General features: G+C 43.1%; 1 protein-coding gene and 1 long non-coding RNA gene across 7 annotated transcripts in view; one reads left to right on the top strand and one right to left on the bottom strand.

The window, feature by feature from the left end:
• Positions 1-2,665: 2,665 nt before the first annotated feature.
• Positions 2,666-22,414, top strand: part of Zfp608 (zinc finger protein 608) — a 107,479-nt gene continuing 87,730 nt past the window's right edge. For 3 of the 6 annotated variants that reach the window (XR_015642260.1, XM_087592716.1, XM_087592717.1), the window contains exons 1-2: positions 2,666-2,991; positions 6,529-7,613. Coding sequence is in view for 3 of the 6 variants with exons in the window: in XM_087592716.1 (XP_087448842.1) it covers positions 6,711-7,613 (903 nt within the window). In the remaining 3 variants the exon portion in view is untranslated. 6 annotated transcript variants of the gene reach the window in all.
• On the bottom strand, positions 3,576-4,944 carry LOC108348794 (uncharacterized). The gene is made up of 2 exons (XR_015642550.1): positions 4,905-4,944; positions 3,576-4,050 (listed from the first exon to the last, which is right to left on the bottom strand). It is a non-coding gene; the product is annotated as an uncharacterized LOC108348794 (long non-coding RNA).

Raw genomic sequence — 22,414 nt, 5'->3', positions numbered from 1 at the left:
AAAAATAGATCAAGATGAAAAACTTTTAGTTCTGTAGACAGAAACAAACTTTCCAATTATGTGAGGTAAGAGAGTAACTCCACTTGTCAAAGCTGGTAGCTAATTATCTTTCAGCCTTCCATTATCTGAGAGTCCTCACATGCCTCCCGATTGTCCTCCACCCCTTGTCAAGCAAAACAAACACATGCAAAGCCAGTATAACAATAGCAGTCTATTCAAAAGTTGCCTGGAAGAATTTGGGAGGTGGGAGAGATGGGGGTGGGGAAATAAAAGGCCTGTGGGAATAATAAAATGGAAAGAAAAAAAATGCTTTGATTTGCCAAAATAATTTGAATTGAATATGTACTCAAGTTGACCTTCTTCAGCCAAAGATTTAAAAAGGTTATGGGTTTAGGTTTGGCTGTAGAAGACGGGGTTAGGTTCAATTACACATCTGGGTGGTTACATTTTGGATCTAGTTCAACTCTGTGATTTCTTTAGTAAGGAGGCCTTTTGAAAGAGCTTTACCCTCCTCTGGTGCTTCTAGGTGACATTGTTTAAATACCCTGGGAAATGTTTCTGTTTTGAGAGATAATGGTTGATTTTTTTCTAAACTAATGAAACATATGGGGTAACCTCAGCTTGACATGGAGAGAACACCCCAGGGACACAGGAAGCACACAAGTTGGTCTTTGGAGGAACCACACTCCCCCCCCCCCCCCCCAGCTGAGGACCGAACCCAGGGCCTTGCGCTTGCTAGGCAAGCACTCTACCACTGAGCTAAATCCCCAACCCCGGAACCACACTTCTAAAAGAAAAAAGTTATGACTTCTGTAAGGCACTGCACCCTAACCAAGGAGCCACACATGGATGTAAAACCTGGAGAGGAAAAATACTACCCAGACATCAAAACTAGAAGAGAAGAGGAGTTGATACTAGGTTTCTAATTTGCCCCCAGACAATGTTTGTTATTGTATATCTTCAGTGTGAGTGAAGAGGAGTTGTAGGACTAGAGATCCCTTTCTATGTCTTACCCCAGAAAAGGCCAGCACTTGCAATTGCATTTTAAGGCATCTACTCTAGTTCATCTAGGGCAATGGAACAACAAATTGGCATTTTTTTAATGGACTAAATATATTAAAAACACAAACATTAGTCAATAGCCATTACTTATAACATGTGGCATAAATGTTTTTATTGATCCACAAAGTCGCCTCCGAACATTTACATCATAGCTGTCTTCGTCCAGAGGCAATTTATTCTTCTGTGCCCATTTGTGTAAGCTACGGCATGCCTAAACCTCCAATTGTCAACTGAAAAACCCAGTAATATCTGATCCTTCACACTTTGGGTTATAATTGGTTTACTTGAGACTAAGTGACCTTAAAATCCCCACATTCTAGCTCCTCAAATAGTTGAAAATAACAACTCAAACTTAAAAATAAACCGTGCTCTAAAGACTTACTATGTAAGACTACATTAGCTTAAATATATTAACGGGCTGTTTTCACATTAGCCTCCTGTCCTGGAAATTGAGCCCCATTAGCTTGGCTGCGTTTGTCTTACCATAAAAGTGAGAACATGTTGTGTGTTTGTGGGTTGTAGACACAGCATTAAGAGAATTTAGAATCTCTGACCCCAACAAGAGTTAAAGATTTGAGGAAAGAACTTTGGCAGATAATCCAGATAATTAAAAATTGGGGACTGAGGCCGTTTAAGGGGTTAATATGCCTAGTATATTTTTATCTTCCACAAATCGATTTATTTTTTTAATAAGACTCATTTGAGGTCTTAATGTGGTTTGCCGCGGCCTTGTTATCTGTCTATCATCTATCTGTCTGTCTTTCTGTCTGTCTGTCTGTTCTTCGGCCGGTCGCAGAAGATCAGTTGCAGGAATTTTGTTGGTAATTTGAAGAGAGCCATTCAGTACGTTTGCTCAATGGTTGTCTGGGTCCACAGTTCAGGAATTGCAGCTCAGAAACCTGGAAACAAAAGGGTTACTTGTTCCCCCACCACCGGACGCTCCCCACTGATTTTTCTTATTTAATGAGAGAGAGAGAGAGAGAGAGAGAGAGAGAGAGAGAGAGAGAGAGAGAGAGAGAGAGAGATGGGGGTGGCAGGATTGCAGTAGGACAAGGTGGTGGGGAAGGGCTGAGAGGCAGAAGCTGCAGAGCTGGGCTGCGGAGTCCTAGGGACATGGAAGGGACAACAGTAAATCGCTCGCGTGGGTTTCCACCGAGCGGTGTCCCCGCTCTGTACGGGTGGCTCAGCTGGCTTCCCTCTGCCACCGAGCGATCACATACATTATTTCCCCCAAGATAACACAATCAAACTTGCATTTACCGATATCCTCTCTTCGCAGCCGGCTTGAGATGTGTTTTAATAAATAAGTGTTTTATGTGAATGATGTAGTAATTGAAACAGGCGCCCCAGCTCCCCCCTCCCTCCGTCCTGCGGGAGGTTCCGCAACCCCAATCTGCTTGGAAAATAAAACGCTTTGTCTCCACCGCCACCCCCCATAGCACCCCCACCCGCGCTCAGTGTGTGTTTTATACGTGTGTATATCTCAACCCCCTACAGTAGCCAAGAGAAAGCAGCTAACCAATGAGAGAGCTCAGTTTCATAAAAGCTGCTCTCTGATTGGCCCTGCGCGAAAGGGCATTGGGAACAAAGAAAAGTCCCTTTCAGGTATACAGGCTGAGAGCTCCTTTGGCTCCACTCCCCCTGTGCGTGTGTTGTGTTTCAGTTCTGATTTCACTGTTCCAGAACAAGCTTGGTGTGTGTGTGTGTGTGTGTGTATGCACCGGGGGGATTTCTGTGTTCTGGCTTTTTGCTTTATTTTTGTTGTTTTTTTATTTTTATAAAAAAAATACACGGGACGGTCTGTGACATTTGCTGGTCCATCTTTAATAAAAAAAATTGAAGAAATTATAATTTCCAAAATAAAGCGGCTGCAACCAAACACACTCAATGCAGTTAGAAGGAAAAGGTCAACTCGCTCCCATACAGACCGTAAGTACGGTTGCGTGGTGTGTCGCTATATAGCACTTTAGTGGGGTTTTCATGCAGGGGAATGTGAGAGTTTTATGCATTGAAATGAGGAACTAGTTACAGGGTTTGGCTATGCATTTAGAACAGCCCAAGAACGGTGAATTTTATTCAGTGGAGGCTGACTTTGTAACTTCTTTAGACAAATTAAGCTTGACTGGGCACTTGGGCTAACTTAGAGTAAATTACCTTTTGGGCTCTAACCCAAAGGAGACTAAGAGTGATTCAGTTACACACCCTGGTCCTCCCTGTCAGGTCTCCTGCGCACCTTCCCCCTCCTTTCCTCTTCTACCGGAGCTGAGCTGACCCCCGCCCAGACCGAGCCAGGCAAATGGGAACCCGGGTAGAACAAGCTGATTTCTCTCCTGTCACATCCCCCTGCTCAGTAATTTAATAGTAAACTAGGGAATATTCATCCATTACATGTAATGACTGTAACTACCATTTTCCACCTTCTTAAAAAAGGGGGGGGGCAAGAAGAAAAAAAAACATTAAGAGAAGGTGTGTGTGTGGGGGGGAGCCCCACCCAACCCAAACAAACCCACAAATAGTAACAATGGTGTGTTTATTACAAGTCCCTGTTTGGGAGCTAGCAAAATGTTTTTCTTTGTTTAATACATGGGGGGGGGGGTGTTTCCTAAAATCCCAGCAGCTCCGAGGTACTCTGCCCTCCCCCCAGGCGTCCTCCGCTTTGGCCCCTTGGGAAAGCCGACAAATTGGAGATCAGTTGAGGAAAGGTTTATAAGCTGTTTCTTTAAAACATCTGCTTTGCTCTTGTGGCCATTACATTTCCCTCCTTCCGAACTTCCGAGATGGCTGAGAAATGTTTCACATTCATAACTTGTAGCTTCGCCCACTGTAGGGCGTGCGGGGGGAGAGGGGGTTGCAGGGGGAAGGGAGAAACCTTCAGCTTTTTTTTTTTTTAAAGACCAGATCAGTATTTTCTTGATACGCTTGTCACCATTTTTGTTCTCACGACAACCAATTGAGCCCTTGATCCTCACGTGATGTGAAAGGCTTGCACTGTAACAAAACCGCTCCTTTTAGATGGTTGGTGTTGCTAACGCGCCCATCCCCCTCTCCCAGCCCCGACATTTCCAGCAAAGCGACTCTCCACTTCCAATCCATCAACAATTCATTACTGCTTTTAGCTTCCAAACGCCAGCTAATTAAAAATACTAAGCCAAGCTCCGAGGCCATCTGACTAAACACAGGAGGGGGTGGGCGAGAGGTGGAGAGAGGAGGAAAAAAAAATAGAGACGCACTGTTTGCTGCGTGTAGAGAAAGAGAAATTGTCCTGGAGAAAGGTCGCCTTAAAAAAAAAAAAAACCTTTTTGACTCTAATTATCGAATTACCACATGACAGATCGGCTTGCGCGGCGGAGGATTTTAACCCCTCCTCGGGGACTATTCTAAGAACTCGGTTCTTTTTTTCTCAAAAACAACATAAAACAGGAAAACATCACATCCTTCAGGTTTCCAAGGCAGCCCCTTTTAGACGCCGTTATTTTCCCCGCTCCACCGCCCCCCGCCCCGGGCGAAAGCTGCTCTAACTGGTTTATCAGCTCCCTGCACAGTCTGCTCCCTCCTCCTCCACACCTTTCTTTTTCTCCTCCAGCCCAGCGCCTCATCCCACCCTTTCTTCCTCCTCCTCCTCCTCCCCATCCTTTCACCCCCTCCTTAAGTTAGTTGGAGAAATCAAATGTCAGGACGAGCGGAAAAATGCCACTTCCCGACTAACAGGCGGAATCCAGCCCAGATTTTCAGTCCTTTCTTCTTATTCTTTCTTCCCTTTCACTAATTTATCCCGATGTTAGCACATTCTGTCTCGTTACTAGAGGACGCCTGTAGGTTTGCTACATGAGATCATTACTTACTGATCACGGTGACTCTGAAGTCTGCAACCGAAAGCGGAATGAGAAGTTCGGAAAAGTTTTTTCTCTAATTCTCTCTCTCTCTCTCTCTCTCTCTCTCTCTCTCTCTCTCTCTCTCTCTCTCTCTCTCTCTCTCTCTCTCTCTCTCCCTCCTTCCTTTCCCTCCCCTCCCCTCCCCCTCTCCTCTCCCTCTCTCTCAACACCCTATTATTCTGAATGCTTGTTAAGAGGAAAAACACCCTTCGGTGCTTGGGTTGCGAATGTGAAGCATCTCTCAGCTGCACAGTGACACATTTTTTTTTTTTTTTTTTTTTTTTTAAGGAGAAAAGGACTCCAGAGCTTTTTGCCAAAAGGGGGATGGGGAAGTGGAATAATGTTACTGAGTGATTATTTTGGCTGGGATGTGTTACTTGCTTTCTTCCTTTTTGATCATTTGGTGTTTAAGTAAAATGAAGCACACGGTTGTGTGCCTAGTGGACTGAGAAATGTTTTTTTTTTATTTGCGGGCCTAATTAAAAAAATGATAAAGGATTTAAAGGTAAGCATTCTCTCTCTCTCTCTCTCTCTCTCTCTCTCTCTCTCTCTCTCTCTCTCTGCGTGCCTCTCTCTGTATGTCTTTCTCTGTATATTTATTTATTTTCTTGACAATCAACTGTTAAAAGGGGACTGATCCCTTTAAAAAACTGTTTTAACTGCTCTTTGTCAAACACACACTCATTTGTGGTCACTGAGGCCACCTTGGCGCAGATCACTTAAAGTGTACGTCTTAATCAGTTTCCCTACAGACAGTAGCACCATATTTAACTGACTGAGCAGTTCTGTGACCCAGGGGTATGGCAAAATTATTTAGATGGATTTTTCTTTTTTTCTCCAGAAGACAGATATTTAACCTTTCCTCTCACACTGTCTTTTTACTGAGAAAAATACTCTTAAAGAGGTCTGTGCATATTTCATGAAGAATTGTGTAGCTGCTCAGGAAGGAGGGTGGTGGGTATGTGTGTGTGAGGGGAACTACTGTTGTTTTTCTGTTTCTTGTGGAGAACAAAACCTAGGTTGTCTAGACAATTTGTAAGAAGTATTAGAATTAGAAATAAGGAAAACTTAGTGACATTTTGAATACTAGTCCTAGAGAACTTTGAGGGCCTCTTTTTGTTTTTGTTTTTTTGTATGTTTTGTTTTGTTTTTACATTGCAAGACCCAGGACATGTTTAGGGGATGTTGAACAGGGTGTTTTTCTTGTATGAATGTCCAGGATCTTTTCCTGGGGTTGAAATAGCACGTGTGCCGGGCAAAAAAATAAAAATGTTCAACTTAAAAAAAAAAGCCACAAAAACCTTTCTGGGCTTGAATCAGATCCTTGGAGATATTTTAATGCTTTTAAAGAACTGGCTATCCCCCTGCTGTTTAGAGGGATTTTCGTTTTAGCTACTGTAAGATGTTTATTGTCAGGGGGGTGGTTTTCAAGTCTGCCAGTTTTCCTTTAAACCTGGTATTGGACTCTGAAAACGATAATGAGCCCCCTCCTCTCTGTCCTTCCTTGTGTCCCTTACTCACTCCCCAGTATTAATGGTTTTCTATTCCGGTAATACCCAGACAAGAAATATTCGACTTTTTCCCCCCTCTACAGGAGAAGGTGGACCTAGAGTGGAGGGAGTGAGATCCCGGACACATTTTTGGGGCAGGAAAAAGAAGAGGAAAATTGGAAGAATTTTTTTTCTTTAAAAGAAAGCCCAGAGGAGCTAAACGAATGTCCCCTCATCTCTCAAGGAAAGTTCATTGGATTTTTAATCTCGAGAGCTCATCTTCAGGATGTCCGTGAACGTTTCGACTGCAGGAAAAGGTGTGGATCCAAATACAGTTGATACTTATGACAGTGGCGATGATTGGGAAATCGGGGTTGGAAATTTAATCATTGATTTGGACGCCGATTTGGAAAAGGACAGACAGAAATTTGAGATGAATAATTCCACCAACACCACTACCAACAACACTAAGGATTGTGGAGGTCCGGCCTCCAATGGGACCTGTGCTACCTCAGCCTTAGCTGATGGCCTAAAATTTGCTTCTGTTCAGCCCTCCGCTCCCCAGGGGAATTCACACAAAGAGACCAGCAAATCAAAAGTGAAAAGGGCTAAAACTTCTAAGGATGCTAATAAATCTCTGCCTTCTGCTGCCTTGTATGGAATTCCCGAGATCAGCACTGGCAAGAGGCAGGAAGTCCAAGGGCGCCCTGGAGAGGCTACTGGCATGAATTCAGCGCTGGGTCAAAGTGTGAGCGGCGGCGGCGGCGGCAACCCAAACAGCAACGGTACCAGCACCGGGACCTCGGCTGCCACCGCGGGGGCAGGCTCCTGTGGGAAAAGCAAGGAAGAGAAGCCAGGGAAAAGCCACAGTAGCCGAGGCGCCAAGCGGGATAAGGATGCTGCGAGATCCCGGAAAGACAAGCACGACGTGCTGCAGGGCCACCAGAATGGCGGAGGAGGCCAGGGCCCCTCCGGTGGTGGTCACCTCTATGGCTTTGGGGCCAAGAGCAATGGAAGTGGCGCGAGCCCCTTTCACTGTGGGGGCGCTGGGAGTGGCAGCGTCGGAGCTGCAGGGGAAGTTACTAAAACTGCTCCGGATTCAACGCTCATGGGAAACTCTATGCTGGTCAAGAAGGAAGAAGAGGAGGAGGAGAGCCACAGACGAATTAAGAAACTGAAAACCGAGAAGGTAGGATACGGTCGTCTTCTTGTGTGCCCCACTCTGTGCGTTTGTTTGGGGTTGTGGGATGTGCCTCCGGGTGTCTTACACTTCCTAGCGCTTTCGGGTTCTCTGTGAGATTTCTATGACGTTCACCCTTTATGGATGCTATCCTGAGTGCAGTGTTTGGCTCTTGCTTGCTTCTGCTGCTGCTGCTTCTGCTGTTTGTGGTGCCAACGTTTGAAAGGTCATGGGGTGGGGAGGCTCTGAATGTCCCAAGTGCCTTTTTGCCTTGTAAAGAGCTCCTGGGCAGTCAGCAAGTTGTCCGTGTGTGCTTTGACCAGAAAACCTGCTGCGGCACTACCTTGAGTTTCGTCCTGGTTTCTTCCCTAAAGAGAATTGTCGACTGTGTTATTGTTAACAGTGTGTCCTTAGGAACAGGGTTCTAGTTCCCTCTGTGGAAAGGAGTGTGTAGGGTTATTTATACTCATTGTTCTGTTACTTTCACCCAAATAGTTCGGTCAAAGGCTGTACTCTAAGCTCGGAGTACTGGCCACTGACTTTGTAACTATGTAGCCAAACCGTGCGGTTTTTGGTGACTGTGGACACACTCTCTACCTTTGCTCTCTCACCTATTGCAGCTAGAGCCCTGAGAATGTTAGCACTTCGCTATTTAGCTTGCCGGGGCAGCTGGAAGAGGAGTTAAGTAAGAAATGGAAAGCATATTAAGCTTGTGTTCCTGAAATGCGAGGATACGACCGAGGGGGCCGTAGGGGCAACTGTGAAGCCAACTGTGGCTTAACAATGCTTGACTTGGGCCATTTGGACCCCTGCACTCTTATTGGTCATTTTCTTAAAGTCTGTGGTTAGATACTGTCCCGGAAAACCTGCCCCGGTGTTATCTCGCTTAGGCATGGAGGCCTGGGTTTTGCTTGTCTGGGATGCAGTTGCTTTGGGGTAACGTCTGGGAACTGATGGGTATGTGTTCACCAGGCACATTGGTTGGGAGGTGAGAGTGGTGTTTCTGTGAACTTAATCTTTAGATTTATTCCCTAAGTTGTAGCATGCAGATGTAGCATGCAGATGTAGTGTTTCTATTAAGCGGTTGTGGTGATGTGATTTCTTCTAACTATGCTTCTTATGTGATTTTCTTTTCTTTCTTTTTTTCCCCCCTTTCTGGCTGGAATGATGCTAAGAAGTCTCCTGGGAATTACTTCTGCATGAAACAATTCCCAGTTCTCTGACTCTTTATTTTCAACTTCGGGTGCTCAGAATTAAAGTTGGAACGAACATAGGAGTAAAGTTCTGATTGTAAACATTGATGGAGACAGAGAAAGGTGTAGGCTACACTGTCAAACTTGCAAAAGGCTACTGATTACTTTTTGAATCCAAATCCTCTTAGCCTTTTACATTGATGAATTTAAATTAACTTAAAAAACATCTCAGGGTTTGCTTCTGACTTTAAATGTGTGGTTTCACATAATTTCTACTAAAAGACATTTTGAAATCTTCTTATTACTTAGTACAGTGGGGCATTTACTTTTGTTGCCAATAGTCTTCAAATTGCAGCTCTAATCTGCTTTAACTATCTGGATGAATTGCCCTAATCCACTGCTCACAATGCTGTGGTTAAGGAGTCAGAGCTATTTGATTGGATCCACTGGCTGCTGGGAATGTGGGAGGTTCTGGCCTTTTGCATTCCTCTTAGCCTTTTAATCTTCCAGCCAAATGTTCACATTCAACAATTTTGTTTAGCTGGCGATCGGAACATTTCAGGATCTCAAAGGCTGCTGTCATGGCAACTGAGATTAGTGCCTGGTGTCGGTTCTCCAGTTTGTGTTCCTTTTCCTTCCCAGTCACAGAGGGAAGTGGTTGAAGAATGAAGGCGCTGAATTATTCACACGCATGCAATGCGTCTTCAGGCAGAGCAGTAATAAGTGGCATCGTAGGAATTCCACAAATGAAGAGCAAACAAGTCATGCTGGGGGGCGGGGGTGGGTGGAGGTGGGGGAGGGAACAGAGAGAACCTTGCCTTGCAGTGTGGAAGCTAGACACCAACCTCAGCCACCAGAGTTGGCCCAGAAATCATTTTAGGATGGTTTCATGGCCCTGGAGCCTACACTGCTAGCCACTCTTGTCAGGCTGAGATGTTGGCTTGGGATCTTAAACATTGTTTCTTAAGCGCTGTCCTCCCCATCCCCCAGAAGACTTCATAATACCATCCTTGCCTCTCAGAGATGGCAACTCCCTGGCATGAATACCACCCAGGGAAGGAAGCCTAATTTCACTAACTAATGGTTCTATCAAATTAGGCTTTTTAGACAATGCTTCTAAATGGCAGAAGGATGCCTGTTTAGGAAGCAAGAACTTAGTAGGGCACACTTCCCTTGAAAACATGCTTCACATCTGAGGCATCTTTAAAGAAGTTTTTTAAGAAAACATTCTATATGTTTTATGTTCAACATAGTTGAAGAACCAGGCTACTGGAGGGTAAGTACCTTCAGAGTGAAGAAGGCAGCAATCACGTGTGCGGGGAGAACACTTTTTTTTTCCTGGTTGGAAGGTGAAAGGAGATTCATAAGACGTGCTGTCACTGGTTAATTTTCACAGCATGCTTAAACATCTATATTTGGTCTGTTTCTTCTGTTTCTTCACTACGCAGAATCATGTAAAGCATGATAAATTGGACCTTATGAAACCTAATTAAATCAGTGAGTGTCTGGCTCCTTTATGTGGAAACCACAAGTATGTTGTAAAATTCGCCACTCCCTTAATACGTGAAAAAAAAATCAAAACACACCATAATTCCAAGATCTTTGAGCTGTATTTCTATAGCCCATTTTGTGGTTAAGCCACCAGTGAGATGTCTGCCTAAGTAGGTTTGATGACTTGGCTTTTGGTTGTTGGAACCTGCCTCTCTGCCTTCCTCCTGTCTCTCAAAGCAGAATGGCCCTGCATTGAAACTGTTTGCATATCTCTCTTCATTTTCTGACAGTTTAGATTTATCAGAGAAGAAACCATTGGGCTGATCTAAATAGTTATATTGAGCATTGTTACAGTCAGTGGGATTATTCAATCACTAGAATACTGGGAAACACACAAGAAAAACAAAACAAAACAAAACAGAGTCCTAAAACCAGATAACACTTAAAACAGAAACAAATGAAAGTTAGATAGTTGTGTCTTTTCCAAGAAGGGTTATTTCTGTAACATCATATACATTTCCATGGGCCTTGTTCCCCGAAAGATGGTCTCTATCAACGGACCTGTCTATAATAAGATATTGTTCACTTTGTTTTATTCTCTGGTAGAAGCCTTTTTACACGTCACTAGGGAATCCTGACACATTCTCTAAGTGTGTGTGAGCAGTTTAAGAACATATTTTGATTAATGACTTTTGTGGCTATGTCCCCCCACTCCCATAATGTAGTGTGTCCTGTGAATTAGGGAGTCCATTTGATCTATGGTGGGATGAAGGGCAGGAATGTCACTTGCTTTAATGAAACAACTGAGACCACTGTAGTTAGACAGTGTGCTGTTTTGAAAGTTACATATGGATTTTAGAGGTGGCTTCCTGTCAGCACCGATCCAGCACCGATCCTCCTTCTAGTCTGGTCCAATAGATAGATATCCTGGGAGGGCGGCAGAGGGGCTGGCCAGAGGTGTTTGTGAGAACACATGAATCTATGTACATTTAAAATCTGTTAAAAAAATGAAAGATTGAGCTAAATAAAAAAAAAAGATAATGTTCAGCCACTTTAATAACTTGGCAAATAGCCCGTAATACTAGGGGGAGAAGGACAGGGGGTGGGAGTGGGTGTCCAAGTGTCTAAGGGTTAAGAATATGCTCTTCAAGTAAAATTGTTTGGGTGCAAGATGGTTTTAATTAGAGCATTATAAAGACTTATTTTTTCCTAAGCAGCACTTTTAGAGTTAGTAAACTGAGTGAATGCTGAAAGGGCTAAGCAGAAATCTCCCTAGCCACGGAGGTGTTCAATAACCAGATTCAAACAAGACGGAAAGTACCATCTGTTCTTGGTTTCCAGCATGGAACATGGGGATTGAATGAATGGCTGAGATCTGCCCCAATTTTGACGATGTCTGTGCTTTTTTTAATTTAAAAGAAAAAGTTCACCTGGTACTTCATAGAAAGTTGAAATTACAATAATCCCCACACTACTGTGAAAACACGTGTTCCCACATTTCTTTTAACCAGTTCCACTTTTTTCTCTTTTTGGAGGATTTCCAGAAGCTCAGCCATTGACCACTTTCCTCTGGGTTATTTTGTTTCTACAGGCCTTCACAATGAGGGGGTCAGTTCTTCAAAGATCTAAATGATCCTGTCAATTTTCTTCCTGGAGGCTACAGGGGAAAGGCTCCCCAGGGCTAACCCGGTCATCACTCTTCATTAAACTAATTTTGCGTGATAGTGCTAGGAACTAGTGTTTACTATACACAGACTATACTCTCAGAGCCACCTTCTAGAATCCCGGATAAACAACAGCACACTTCTTTAAGGATAACTTTTGAGTATTTGGCTCAGAGAGATGGGTATTCTTGGATTTAGTGGGAACCCTGGGTAAAACATTATCCGGCCTTTGTTTGAGGTCTTTTATTGAAGCTAATGACTGGGCTTGTGCCTTCCCGAGATAAATGACATTATCTCTGAGTGGGCTGACAGGAAACAGACATGTTAATGGTGAAGCTGCAGGGGAGTATCTGCTTGGGTTCTGACAAAGGAGTGGAGAAGGGACCCCTGGTTGTGGTCATTAGCACATAATGCATTCTTGCTCATCCTAAGAGGCCCTTGATAATTGGAGAGCTATTTTAGCTACGAGCACTTAAATCATACATTTACTACCTTAGAGTAGCAATGTAAAGTGTTTTTGTTAAGAGGTATCTGCTTGGCCCTTTGAAGGTGGTGGCAGTTGAGGCTGTTGGTCCTGACATTTGGGACAAGTGGCAGGTTGAGTCGTTTGTTTTAGAATCAGGTGGGCACCCTCTTTTTCCTTCCACATTGCTCAGCCAATGCCTTCACAAGGCCAAAAAGAAAAAAAAGAAAAGTCGATCCAAAGCTTCAGGGAAGTCAGTTTTGTATTTGAAGATGTCTCGTGGGAGGGGAATAAAAATCTCTTTTTTTATAAGCCGGGAAAGAGATTTTGTTCAGTGATTTGAGTGTGGTGAAACCTGCCTTTTGAAGTGTATGTTTAAAAAAGTCATGGGTATAATTGAGTTTCAATGCAATTTAAATTCTGCTGCTTGAACGAAGATAATTGCCACGTTGAACACACTCTAGAGGTGTAGAAGAGGTGGAGGGATCATACTCTCCTATTCTCTAATATTAAGCATTGGGAAGTTTGTCATAGTAATTACTGTAACACAACATAGTTTTGATTGCCAGAGCTCTCAACTTGCCAGCGATCTGAACATCAAGGGTATAACTTGGATACTAAACAGTTTATTTCTAAGTCACTGGTATAGTGTTCTTCTGTCATGTAGAAGCTAGAACTGAGGGAATGCTGGGCTACCCTTGGCCGCAACTTCACAGCAGAATATCATTTGTTTGCTAGGATCATTACCAGTGAATTGTACATGCTTGATTCTGGGTCACTGAGTATGGATGGAATAGGGAACAGGTGAAATCTGCTTCAGTAGTCACAGAGTAAGTAATGTAAAGATCATATTGGAGCCAGGGAAGGGGTCTTGCATAGAGGTCTCAGACTCTAAGTGATGTAATTGCATATGTAGATGTTGGATTGGAAGTCTTGTGTGATGTGAGCTCTATTCTTAGAATGCAAAACAAACAAGCAAACAAGAACAACAAACCAACATTTTGAGATGGCTCAAAGGATAAAGGCACTAGTCACCAAATTTCAGGATCCAAGTTTGTTCCTTAGGACCCACTGGAGAACCAACTCTTGTAACTTGACCTCTGACCTTCTTCATATGCCCTGTGACAGGGGCACACACCTATACCCAAGGGCAGACCATGCACCTGTAAATAGATAAATGCATTTTAAAAATAAATAAAGGCATCACTAATTTTGCATTTCACTCTGCTAGAGACAGAGACAGAGACAGAGACAGAGACAGAGAGAGAGAGAGAGAGAGAGAGAGAGAGAGCGCGCTCCTTCTGGGTCCAATTCTGTCTCCCCACTGAAATTTCACTAGTGACTGCCTGCTTTCTGTAACAACTTCTCAATTCAAGCTAAAGGTTTTGGCAACTGTAACAAAGCCATTGCGACTGAATGAAAGGTTGTTAAAACCACTCTTAGCTGCCTGACCCGTAGTTGGGCTGTTTGTAATGTTATTTTGAGAGCTTCAGGGGAATTCAAGATGATGAGTCTGGCACTTTGGAACCTGAATGTTGCATGCCTGCTGAATTTTGCTTAGGAACACCTTTGGGGATGTAGTAGAAGAGATTATGGATTCTGCTTCAAGAAGTAAAGTGACCACAAAGCAAATGCCTGAGTTTCGGTAGGCCAGTGGGCCTCAAACTATAGGAATCCCATTCGATATTCAAGGAGTCCTTTATCCCCAGGGAAACTAAGTGAAAATCTAATATCTATGCTCTAGCTCTAATGGAGAATTCAACGGGTAGGGTGTTCGGATTAGGACAAGTCCATTTGAAATGGTGAACAAGTGTCTGAAGACAGCTACAGTATACTCATATAAATAAATACATATAAATAAATACTCATATAAATAAATACATCTAAAAGAGAAAGAAATGGTGAGCAAACATCATTGCTGACTTTTCAAAGCCTCTCTCTCTTCTCTGCCATCTGGTCATTGGAACCAAGTCTGATTATTATTCAACGTGACTATCAGCCACGTAGCTTTCTTCATCCTGGGACTCTTCAGAACCCTAAGAAAAATGTACAGTTAGGTATATCCCAATGATGCCTTATGAATGTAGGCGACACTGTTTAGGGGTAAATAAAAACATACTGAATATATTTTTGTGTCGTTCATAATGGTCTTAGAAAGCACGCATTTAGGGTTGAGAATGGGCTTATTATGTTAACCAGAGAGCAGATGGCACGGTGCCACAGACGTATAATTTTACTTAAAGGGACTTTTAAGGTTTTTGATGTGTTTTCTTTTCCTCTTATTTCCCCGATGGCTTCTTTTTATTGAAGGGTAACTTAAGGAGACCTGGTAGCAATTTTACTGCTTCCCTTGACAGTTTGAAATAATAGCTTGGTCTTTGGTTGTACTGATCTTCTACCAGTGAGCTTGATTCTGGTTTTTGTCATGTGGCAGCAAATTTATTTATTTATTTATTTATTTATTAAAAAAAGTGTAATATGTTTTAAGAAATGAACTCTTTTATATGCTTCAATTAGCAACAGACGACCAAGTTCCAGTTGGTCACACTTTTGTAAACTCCTGGAAGTCATTGCTTGTGCCTTTGATTAAAGAGAACTCCTGATTTGGTTGGAAAGCACATCTGGCCTTTGGGACACTTGCTTTCCTTCCACCTCTGTGTCCTTCACATTAGTCACTGAGGGTTCAAGGGTCATGTCCAAGTTGTTCCTTGTACGTTACCAGCCTCTGTTGGAGGGCTGCCCTTTGGTTAGATACTGGCCTTACCGCACCTCTGAATTCACTGAATTCACTGTTTATGTTTCTGTGCAGATTTTACAGTTTAGCTCATTCTTCACTGAAAATAAGAGGGGAATTTGGAGAACATTCCTCCCTCCTCCTCTCCGCCCCCTCCTTTCCTTTTTCAAACTGTGCTCAGCCAGACCGGCTTACTTTTGAATTTCCTGTCATCTCCTTCACCGATTTTTATGGATAGCTCATATTAAAAACAATAATGTTTGACTTGGAAGGACTGAAACCTCGGCTTTTCATTCTTCGCGGGGAACTGTTTATTTGCATGTGGCTCACCACGGTGCATGGATAACGCTATCAAATCTGGGCTTTCGCGTGGGCTCATGGTCAGCACAATGGCTCTTAGCTCTGCGTTCCCCGGTTCCAGTTCTTTTGTGATGGAAATGAAATTAGGACCCAGTCTAGGAAGCAAAGGAGAAAACAGGCAACAGCAAATAGAACCTGACCCTTGACCTAGTTCAAAAGCAAGCAGTGGTGATGTAATAAGGGGGGGAAAAATCCCAGGGAGTGAAAGAGAGGGTAGTCCATTTTAACTTGGTGCGAAGCTGTGTGGAGGTTGAGCGGAGCACAGATGAATGGTGGCCAACTGGTCAACCAGACAAACTGACGGCTTGGTCACTGATGGAGAAGCTCTGAGCCTTGCCAGATCTGTCAACTGCTGGAAGGGACAATATGAGCGAACTCTCTCTCAGATGTGCTGGGGTTGCCCAAAGGGAGCAACAGGATTTCACAAGGGAGCAATTGGTCTCCCTCCACCCCCCAGGTCCATGCATCCAGCTCTGTTTGAGCAATTTACATTCCTCGCCCAAATCCTTCCCCCACTCTGCCGTCATGGCGAAGCAGATGCCAGACTCTGAAGTCGAAAGCCCGCAGCTGTTTCCATCACTTAATGGCTCTATCGGCCCTCACTAGCTGCTTCCCCTTTTCCTCCCCTCCCCCACCTGGTAAAGGAGGGCCCTCTCCCTTGACCTTGGGTCCCGACCTGTATGTCAGTGTGCAGGTCCCTTTGTTTTTTGTGGGTGATGGGTACCAGAGACCGGCCTGGTTCCCTGGGGGCGTGGCCTGGGCTCCTAGGGGCGAGCTGCTCGCTTCTGGACTTAGGGGACTCACCCTCCTTGCAGCCGGGGACCCGTTTATAGCCCTGAGCACAGTAAATCTGTCAGCTCTTCAGGACGCCTTCACCTCTTTCTTCATTTGCTCCAGCTTCTAGTCTGACAACGTTCCCCCGAGGCGGAATTCTAATCTGCTTCCAATTAGTTGTAAAATGTGACTGAAATTTCCACATTATGACTGCTGTTTTACTTACACGCACACATCTAGAAACAAATTAATGCCCTTCAATGTTTGTTTGTTTATTTATTTATTTATTCATTTATTTATTCATTCATTTATTTATTTATTTCTTAAGCCCTTGGATTTACTGGAAGAGGAAGAGTTACCGACTGTTAGAATGACTTCCATGGGTCTCATCTCCTCCACTTTTATAGGTGGGATATATTAAAAATAATAAATAAAATAAAAACAAGAGGACTCCTTCAGTTAGGAGTTCCCTCCCAGACACTCTTCAAGAGTTCCCAGAATGTATTGCATATGTTTAAGTCTTGCAAAGAAAAAAAAAGTAGAATTGCTAAAATAAGCTAAGTAGGGACCCCTGTAGCGTGTTTTAATAGATACAAATACAAATTTACTTCTGAATATAGCACAGCTATATTTGGCCCAGACAGATTGCTACCTTTTAAAAATTATTTCATTACATGGCCAAAAGCTGTAGCCCCTGATAGAGGAATTGGGTCGCCCTGGCTTGAAAAAATAGGGTTGTGCTAATAATGTCCCTGAAGGCACTAAGGAATACACTAAATTGTGTCTGAGGCCGGGGAGCAAAACTTCTCAGGGCTCTTGGGTCCCCATCCACGGAATCCCATGACTTAAGCCCTCAATGCAATGTCCATGCAGAAGTGGTTGGCTCTCTGGTGGGAGGAATCTTTACACATCAGAGCTCGCTACTCTATTTTCTCCTCTTAGTGAATTTTCACGAAGTTTGTTGATCCACCTGATCTGTGTGAATATTGGAAGGGTTTAAATCTTGGCCTTCAAAGAGACATTAAGAACACGATTTCATTACATCCCTTGGAAACTACTTTCTCAAACACTGTGCTGGATAATTTTCGTACATCTAATGGTGGACCCAAGGCTTAGCACTGGTGTAGAGGTGGTACTCTTGATGTTAAAGGATGTAAACAAGAGAATTTATTGGCACCTTTTATAGTAGAGTTCCGTCCTCAAGCATCTTGGCAGATTGATACAAACAGTAATGGGCTTTAAAGAGGTGTGAAGGATTTTATTGATGGTAAAGAGCTTATGTTGATCACGTCACTCTGTTAGTTTCTAAGTAACGCTTTCTTTGAGTAAATAGAGGCATCTATTGTCTTTTCAAGGTCATTGTCATCTAATAATAAAAGACCCATGTTGATTGATTTTCTTTTACCCTCCTTTTTATGTGCTATTTTCAATCTCTGCAATCAAGAGAAGTGTTTATTTATTTCACTGCATTTAAACAGGTCTTATTTTACATTATTTATTGTATATGGAATATAAATTACTTAGATGATTTTATCAAAACTCTTAATGTTTATTATCTATGAAATAGAAATGGCTCAAATAATTTTTACAAAAGCCCTTTATTTAAACTACTTACGGATTCCATAAAAGCAACAGGCAAGTCTTTTGTAATGGCTTCCTTTCTTCTTAATGTCTGGTAGCAAAAAAGAAAAATGGGCAGATTGAAATCCCTAAAATTTTTAAACACGGGCCTCTTAGATTGTGGAAACCCCCTAGCCTAAAACACTTTGCTGTTGCCATATTGAAACCTCACAAAAGGCAAGACTGTGGTAGCCCCTCCAGTCCTGGGGTTCACTAATTACCCCTTAATGAGGTCAGTCTGCCCCAGTCGCAGAGGAGGAAAAACACACTGGATAGTTGGATTTCAAGTGGATCTTGCCGTATTTGCAACTTACCGTAACTGCTTTGAAGGCCCCCAGGGTGCTTAATTGGGGCCTGGCATTTGTGTTTGGGGGTGGGGTGGGGGTGGGGCTGCTGCACACAGCTATTCATTGTGTGTCTGGAGGCCACTGTGCATCTTGGAAGCATTTCAGGCTTTTGTTGATGGTGCATAGTTTTATAAACTCTGAATGAGCTTATTACCTTTTAACCATTGGGAGAGCAAAATAGTGGGTGAACTTAGAAGTCTTTGGGCTGGTCAGCAGCCAACCTCTTAACCGCAGCAGCAGCAACAGCAGCAACAACAACAACAAGAACCACAACAACAGGGATGATGAATGGTTGAATTTTAAAGCAAACCATTTGTTTCCCAATCAAGACCTAACTCCTCACTGAATCCTATGGGCTGGATGTGAGGCTGTACAGTACAGGAACCTAAGGCCCAGGATTGTGTTTTTTGATTATGCTCAACCGTTTCCCTCACGTCTTTCCTTTGCATGAAAAAAAGAGGCAAAAGGGAGAAATTATTTAGTTATTTAAGGGTGAGGCTTCTTACCCAAGAGCATGTCTTAAACTATTAAGAAATGAGGTAGGAGGTGGAAATACAGGTTCCTTACCTGGTCAAGACATTAAACCCTAAGAGAGCTTGGGGAAAGGCTTGAGGACTCTTGCTATGTTTCGTTTTCTGTTTTGTTGAGATGGTGGTGGGGAGGGTCACTTGGGGACGTGGACTAGGAGGGGAGCAGAAGAAAAAAGTCTGGGTAGTGGAGGGCCCTTGGTGCCCCAAAGTCCCACCCAACACATTCTCCAGAATTGTTGGGACATTTGTCAGAAACATCCCCTATTTAATTGGGTAGTGACATGGTTCTGAATAGAACGGGACTCTCCAGGAAGGCAGTGATGTGGTTGGTATACAATCAAGGGGCCAAAGAGCTGCTGTCTGGCAACCTAAAATTGGTGTGATTCTCTTTAGAAAAGGACAGATGAACATTTTTCTTAGGACAGTAAAATACCAGAAACAATAGCTTTTGTTCCCATATGAGCTGTATGTAGTTCAGCTTTCTAATCTTGTGGATAAGAAGGCTTAGGAATGTCTCCAGTAAACTACTGTTTTCCAGAAGTGTCAGGCTAAACACTTCCCCATTCACTACTTTTATTTTTACATCAATCTTGTGGGTGAGAGCTGCTCTTTTGTCTACAAGCTGCCACACTTCCTGATCACTCCAGGTCCAAATATGTTTTTACTGCCTCTGATCTCTTTGACCACAGTTAGAGCCGTCCCACTGGAACATTAAAACCATTCGTTCCTTACTTGGTGTGTTCTTTCCTATTCTGTGTGTATGAGTGTCTGGGCCGCATTTGTGTGTGTGCGCACCATGTGCAGACTTAATGCCCCCTGAGAGGCATTAAGAAGAAGGACATTGGATGTCCTGACGTTGGAGTTCGAGATGGTTGGGAGCTGCCTTGATGCTGGGAGTGAACCTGAGTCCTCCCGGAGAACAGCTGGGTGCCCCACATGATGCATTTTTGAAAAAATGGAACTTAAGATCCTAATCTGCTTCAGGTGACCTTGATTGTTTTCTTCCTCAAGATTTAGTACCTCTACTTCAGTATTTTTATCCCTTTGCCATGGCATGACTTCCTATTCAAATGGAACGAGGTGGCTTCATTCGATAGCTCTCTTCTACGGATTTGTGTGTGGAATGAATAGGATATGAAAGATCAGGTCTTAATGGCTTTACTGTCAAACTTCTTATGGCTTTTTAAAAAATGTGCTATTATTCACATCTGATGCTTTTTCCTAGGAATATACAAATGAGGGAAGTGACTGGGCTTTATGTCTGTGAGAATTCAACATAACTTTTAAAATCGTAGACTTAAATCTTCACTTTTACCACCGAAGTACCATTGTCTATAAGATGACTAAATGAAAATGTTTCTAAATGTAAAGAATTACTGGACCTGGTGCCTTCCAGTTTTAATCCTTGCACTTGAGAGACAGAAGCAAGTCTATGAGTTCTAGGCCAGCCGGGGCTACACGTGAGAACCTGTCCCGCACCCCCACCCCGAACCAAAACACTGAACCATTTCGAATGCTCAGATTTGATTCAAATGCTTAGATTAGACTCTTCAGGGAGCATTTTTTTGTTTAAATGTTTATGTGTGCTCAGACAAGGTTTACTTCACACACCAAAATGTAAGTGTGAAAAAAATATCTCCATTCACCTGTGTGAAAGTCCAGAAGTATCATAAGTACGTCCCTACAGCTTTAACCTTTCCTGAGAGAAAGCTTTTGTCGCCAGTTGTCACTGCCTCCCTCCGTGATGTAAATACTTGCCAGGCTTTTAAGTCACCACCTAAACATGCCCTCTACTCAGTTTGATTCGCAGGTAGCATAAAGAATTGAGTCAGGCAGGTGCCGAGTTTTCTGCCCCTATAACTTAATATGAGTTCCTCTTGGGTCTTGCTGGTCCCAGTGAGCCTGTTTTATATGCTATTTAGATGACTCCTTTTTGTTACCCGTAGAACGTGTGTGTGGGAGGGAACTAACCTAAGACGCTCTGAAAATGATTTTTATAAGTCTGCTTACCTCAAGTCTAATACTTGCTATCGTAGCTTATATTAAAGGATTAGGGAGCGCTTTGAAAGACTACCACGTGACTCCACAAGCTTCCTGCAAGATCCGGTACATTATTCCCTGGGACCAACTAATCTTTTCTGGGTACTGGAGCTAGTGCAGCTGTGGTTACTTCCACAGGCTAATCCCGCTCACTTTTAAAGCGACAGGAGCTCTTACTAGCTGCGGTTACGTACCGGTCGGTGATCAGATAACATGAGATAATTTGCTTTGCTAGAGTTCAGCTGTCTATACGTAAAGACCCCGAGTTTCTGACAACTGTAAACACTGAAGAAGCTACATGACTTTTATACTCGAACGTTCTATTTATCCCACATCTTTCCTAGAACACTGGACAACATAATTGTTCAATTTTGAAAGGATTTATTCTAATTATTAAAATTATGTGTATGTGGGGTGGTACGGGGTATTTGGATGAGAGAGAGAGAGAGAGAGAGAGAGAGAGAGAGAGAGAGAGAGAGAGAGAGAGAGAGAACTGGAGACACAGGTTGTGAGGAGCCTGGCATGGATACTGGGAGTCAAACTTTCAACCTCTGGCTGAACGGTATGGCCTTTTAACTGCTGTACTTTTTCTCCAAGTGCTCAAATTGCTTTTTAATCTGGCGAGTAGCTTGCGACCATATACCAGTAGAAGGAAGGGGCTAAATGGTGGCAAAGAAATAGGTAATGATTTATCTTTCATCTGCCACAAATTCTGAAAGCTTCGGTAGCCTCCCTCATTTTGCGTATACTGTCCTTTGTTTTAGGATCTGAGGGATGGAACTAACTGGGTAAATAATTCTGTGCAATGGAGTAGAGTCGCCGTCATGTTATTTGAGCCCGAATGTGCGTGCATAATTGGGAAGATTATTGGAGAGAGAGTGTTTTGCTGTGGTAGATGTGGTTTCAATCCTAGCGTTGAGCATAGCATTTAGTTTCTCAGCTTACCCACAAAATCTGTGACTAATTTAGTGAATGTGAAGATTTTTGTCCAGATGGTTAGGTTTAATTGTAAAAACTGGAAAGATTTCAAAGTACCCTTTGGGGGAGTGTGGGAAATGAGTAAACAACAAGAAAGAATTAAAAGTAACGATAAATCACCAAATATAGAATATATGCATATTTTATATTTATAAACACACGCTTATATATACTTAAACATACACGTGTATTTATATACAGGCAGAAAAAAGCTTAAAGAATTGATTATAGTGGCAGGAAGGTAGAGGATCTAGAAAAGAGGAGTTTGCTGTGTTCCTATGGTTTGCTTTCTCTCAGCTCAGAACAAGCTTTGTCACAAGGGCAGCAAGGACCCACTTCCTCGCCACCGGCTGTTCATGGTTAAGGTGACTGGTTATGAACTCTCTAGACGTTGGAGTGGATTGTGCTCTCGCCTGAGATGTGGCTTAGAAGCCTAGGCCATCATGTTCCATGCACACTGCTGTGTCGCCTAGAGTGGTAGGAAGTTTGATTCCAGCACTCATTTCTTCCCCACAATTCTCGCCTATGATAGCCATATCAGAATGGTTAAATAATCTGGGAGGATGCTCTCCCAAGTACTGAAGAGCTCCTTCTTCCTGTCACTTCTTACGGAGAC

This window comes from Rattus norvegicus, chromosome 18 (assembly GCF_021556685.1).
Source record: "Rattus norvegicus strain SHRSP/BbbUtx chromosome 18, alternate assembly SHRSP_T2T, whole genome shotgun sequence".
NCBI classification, from domain to species: Eukaryota; Metazoa; Chordata; class Mammalia; order Rodentia; family Muridae; genus Rattus; species Rattus norvegicus.
Note: the sequence above shows the minus strand (reverse complement) of the source record. Positions and strands in the feature narration are given on the sequence as shown.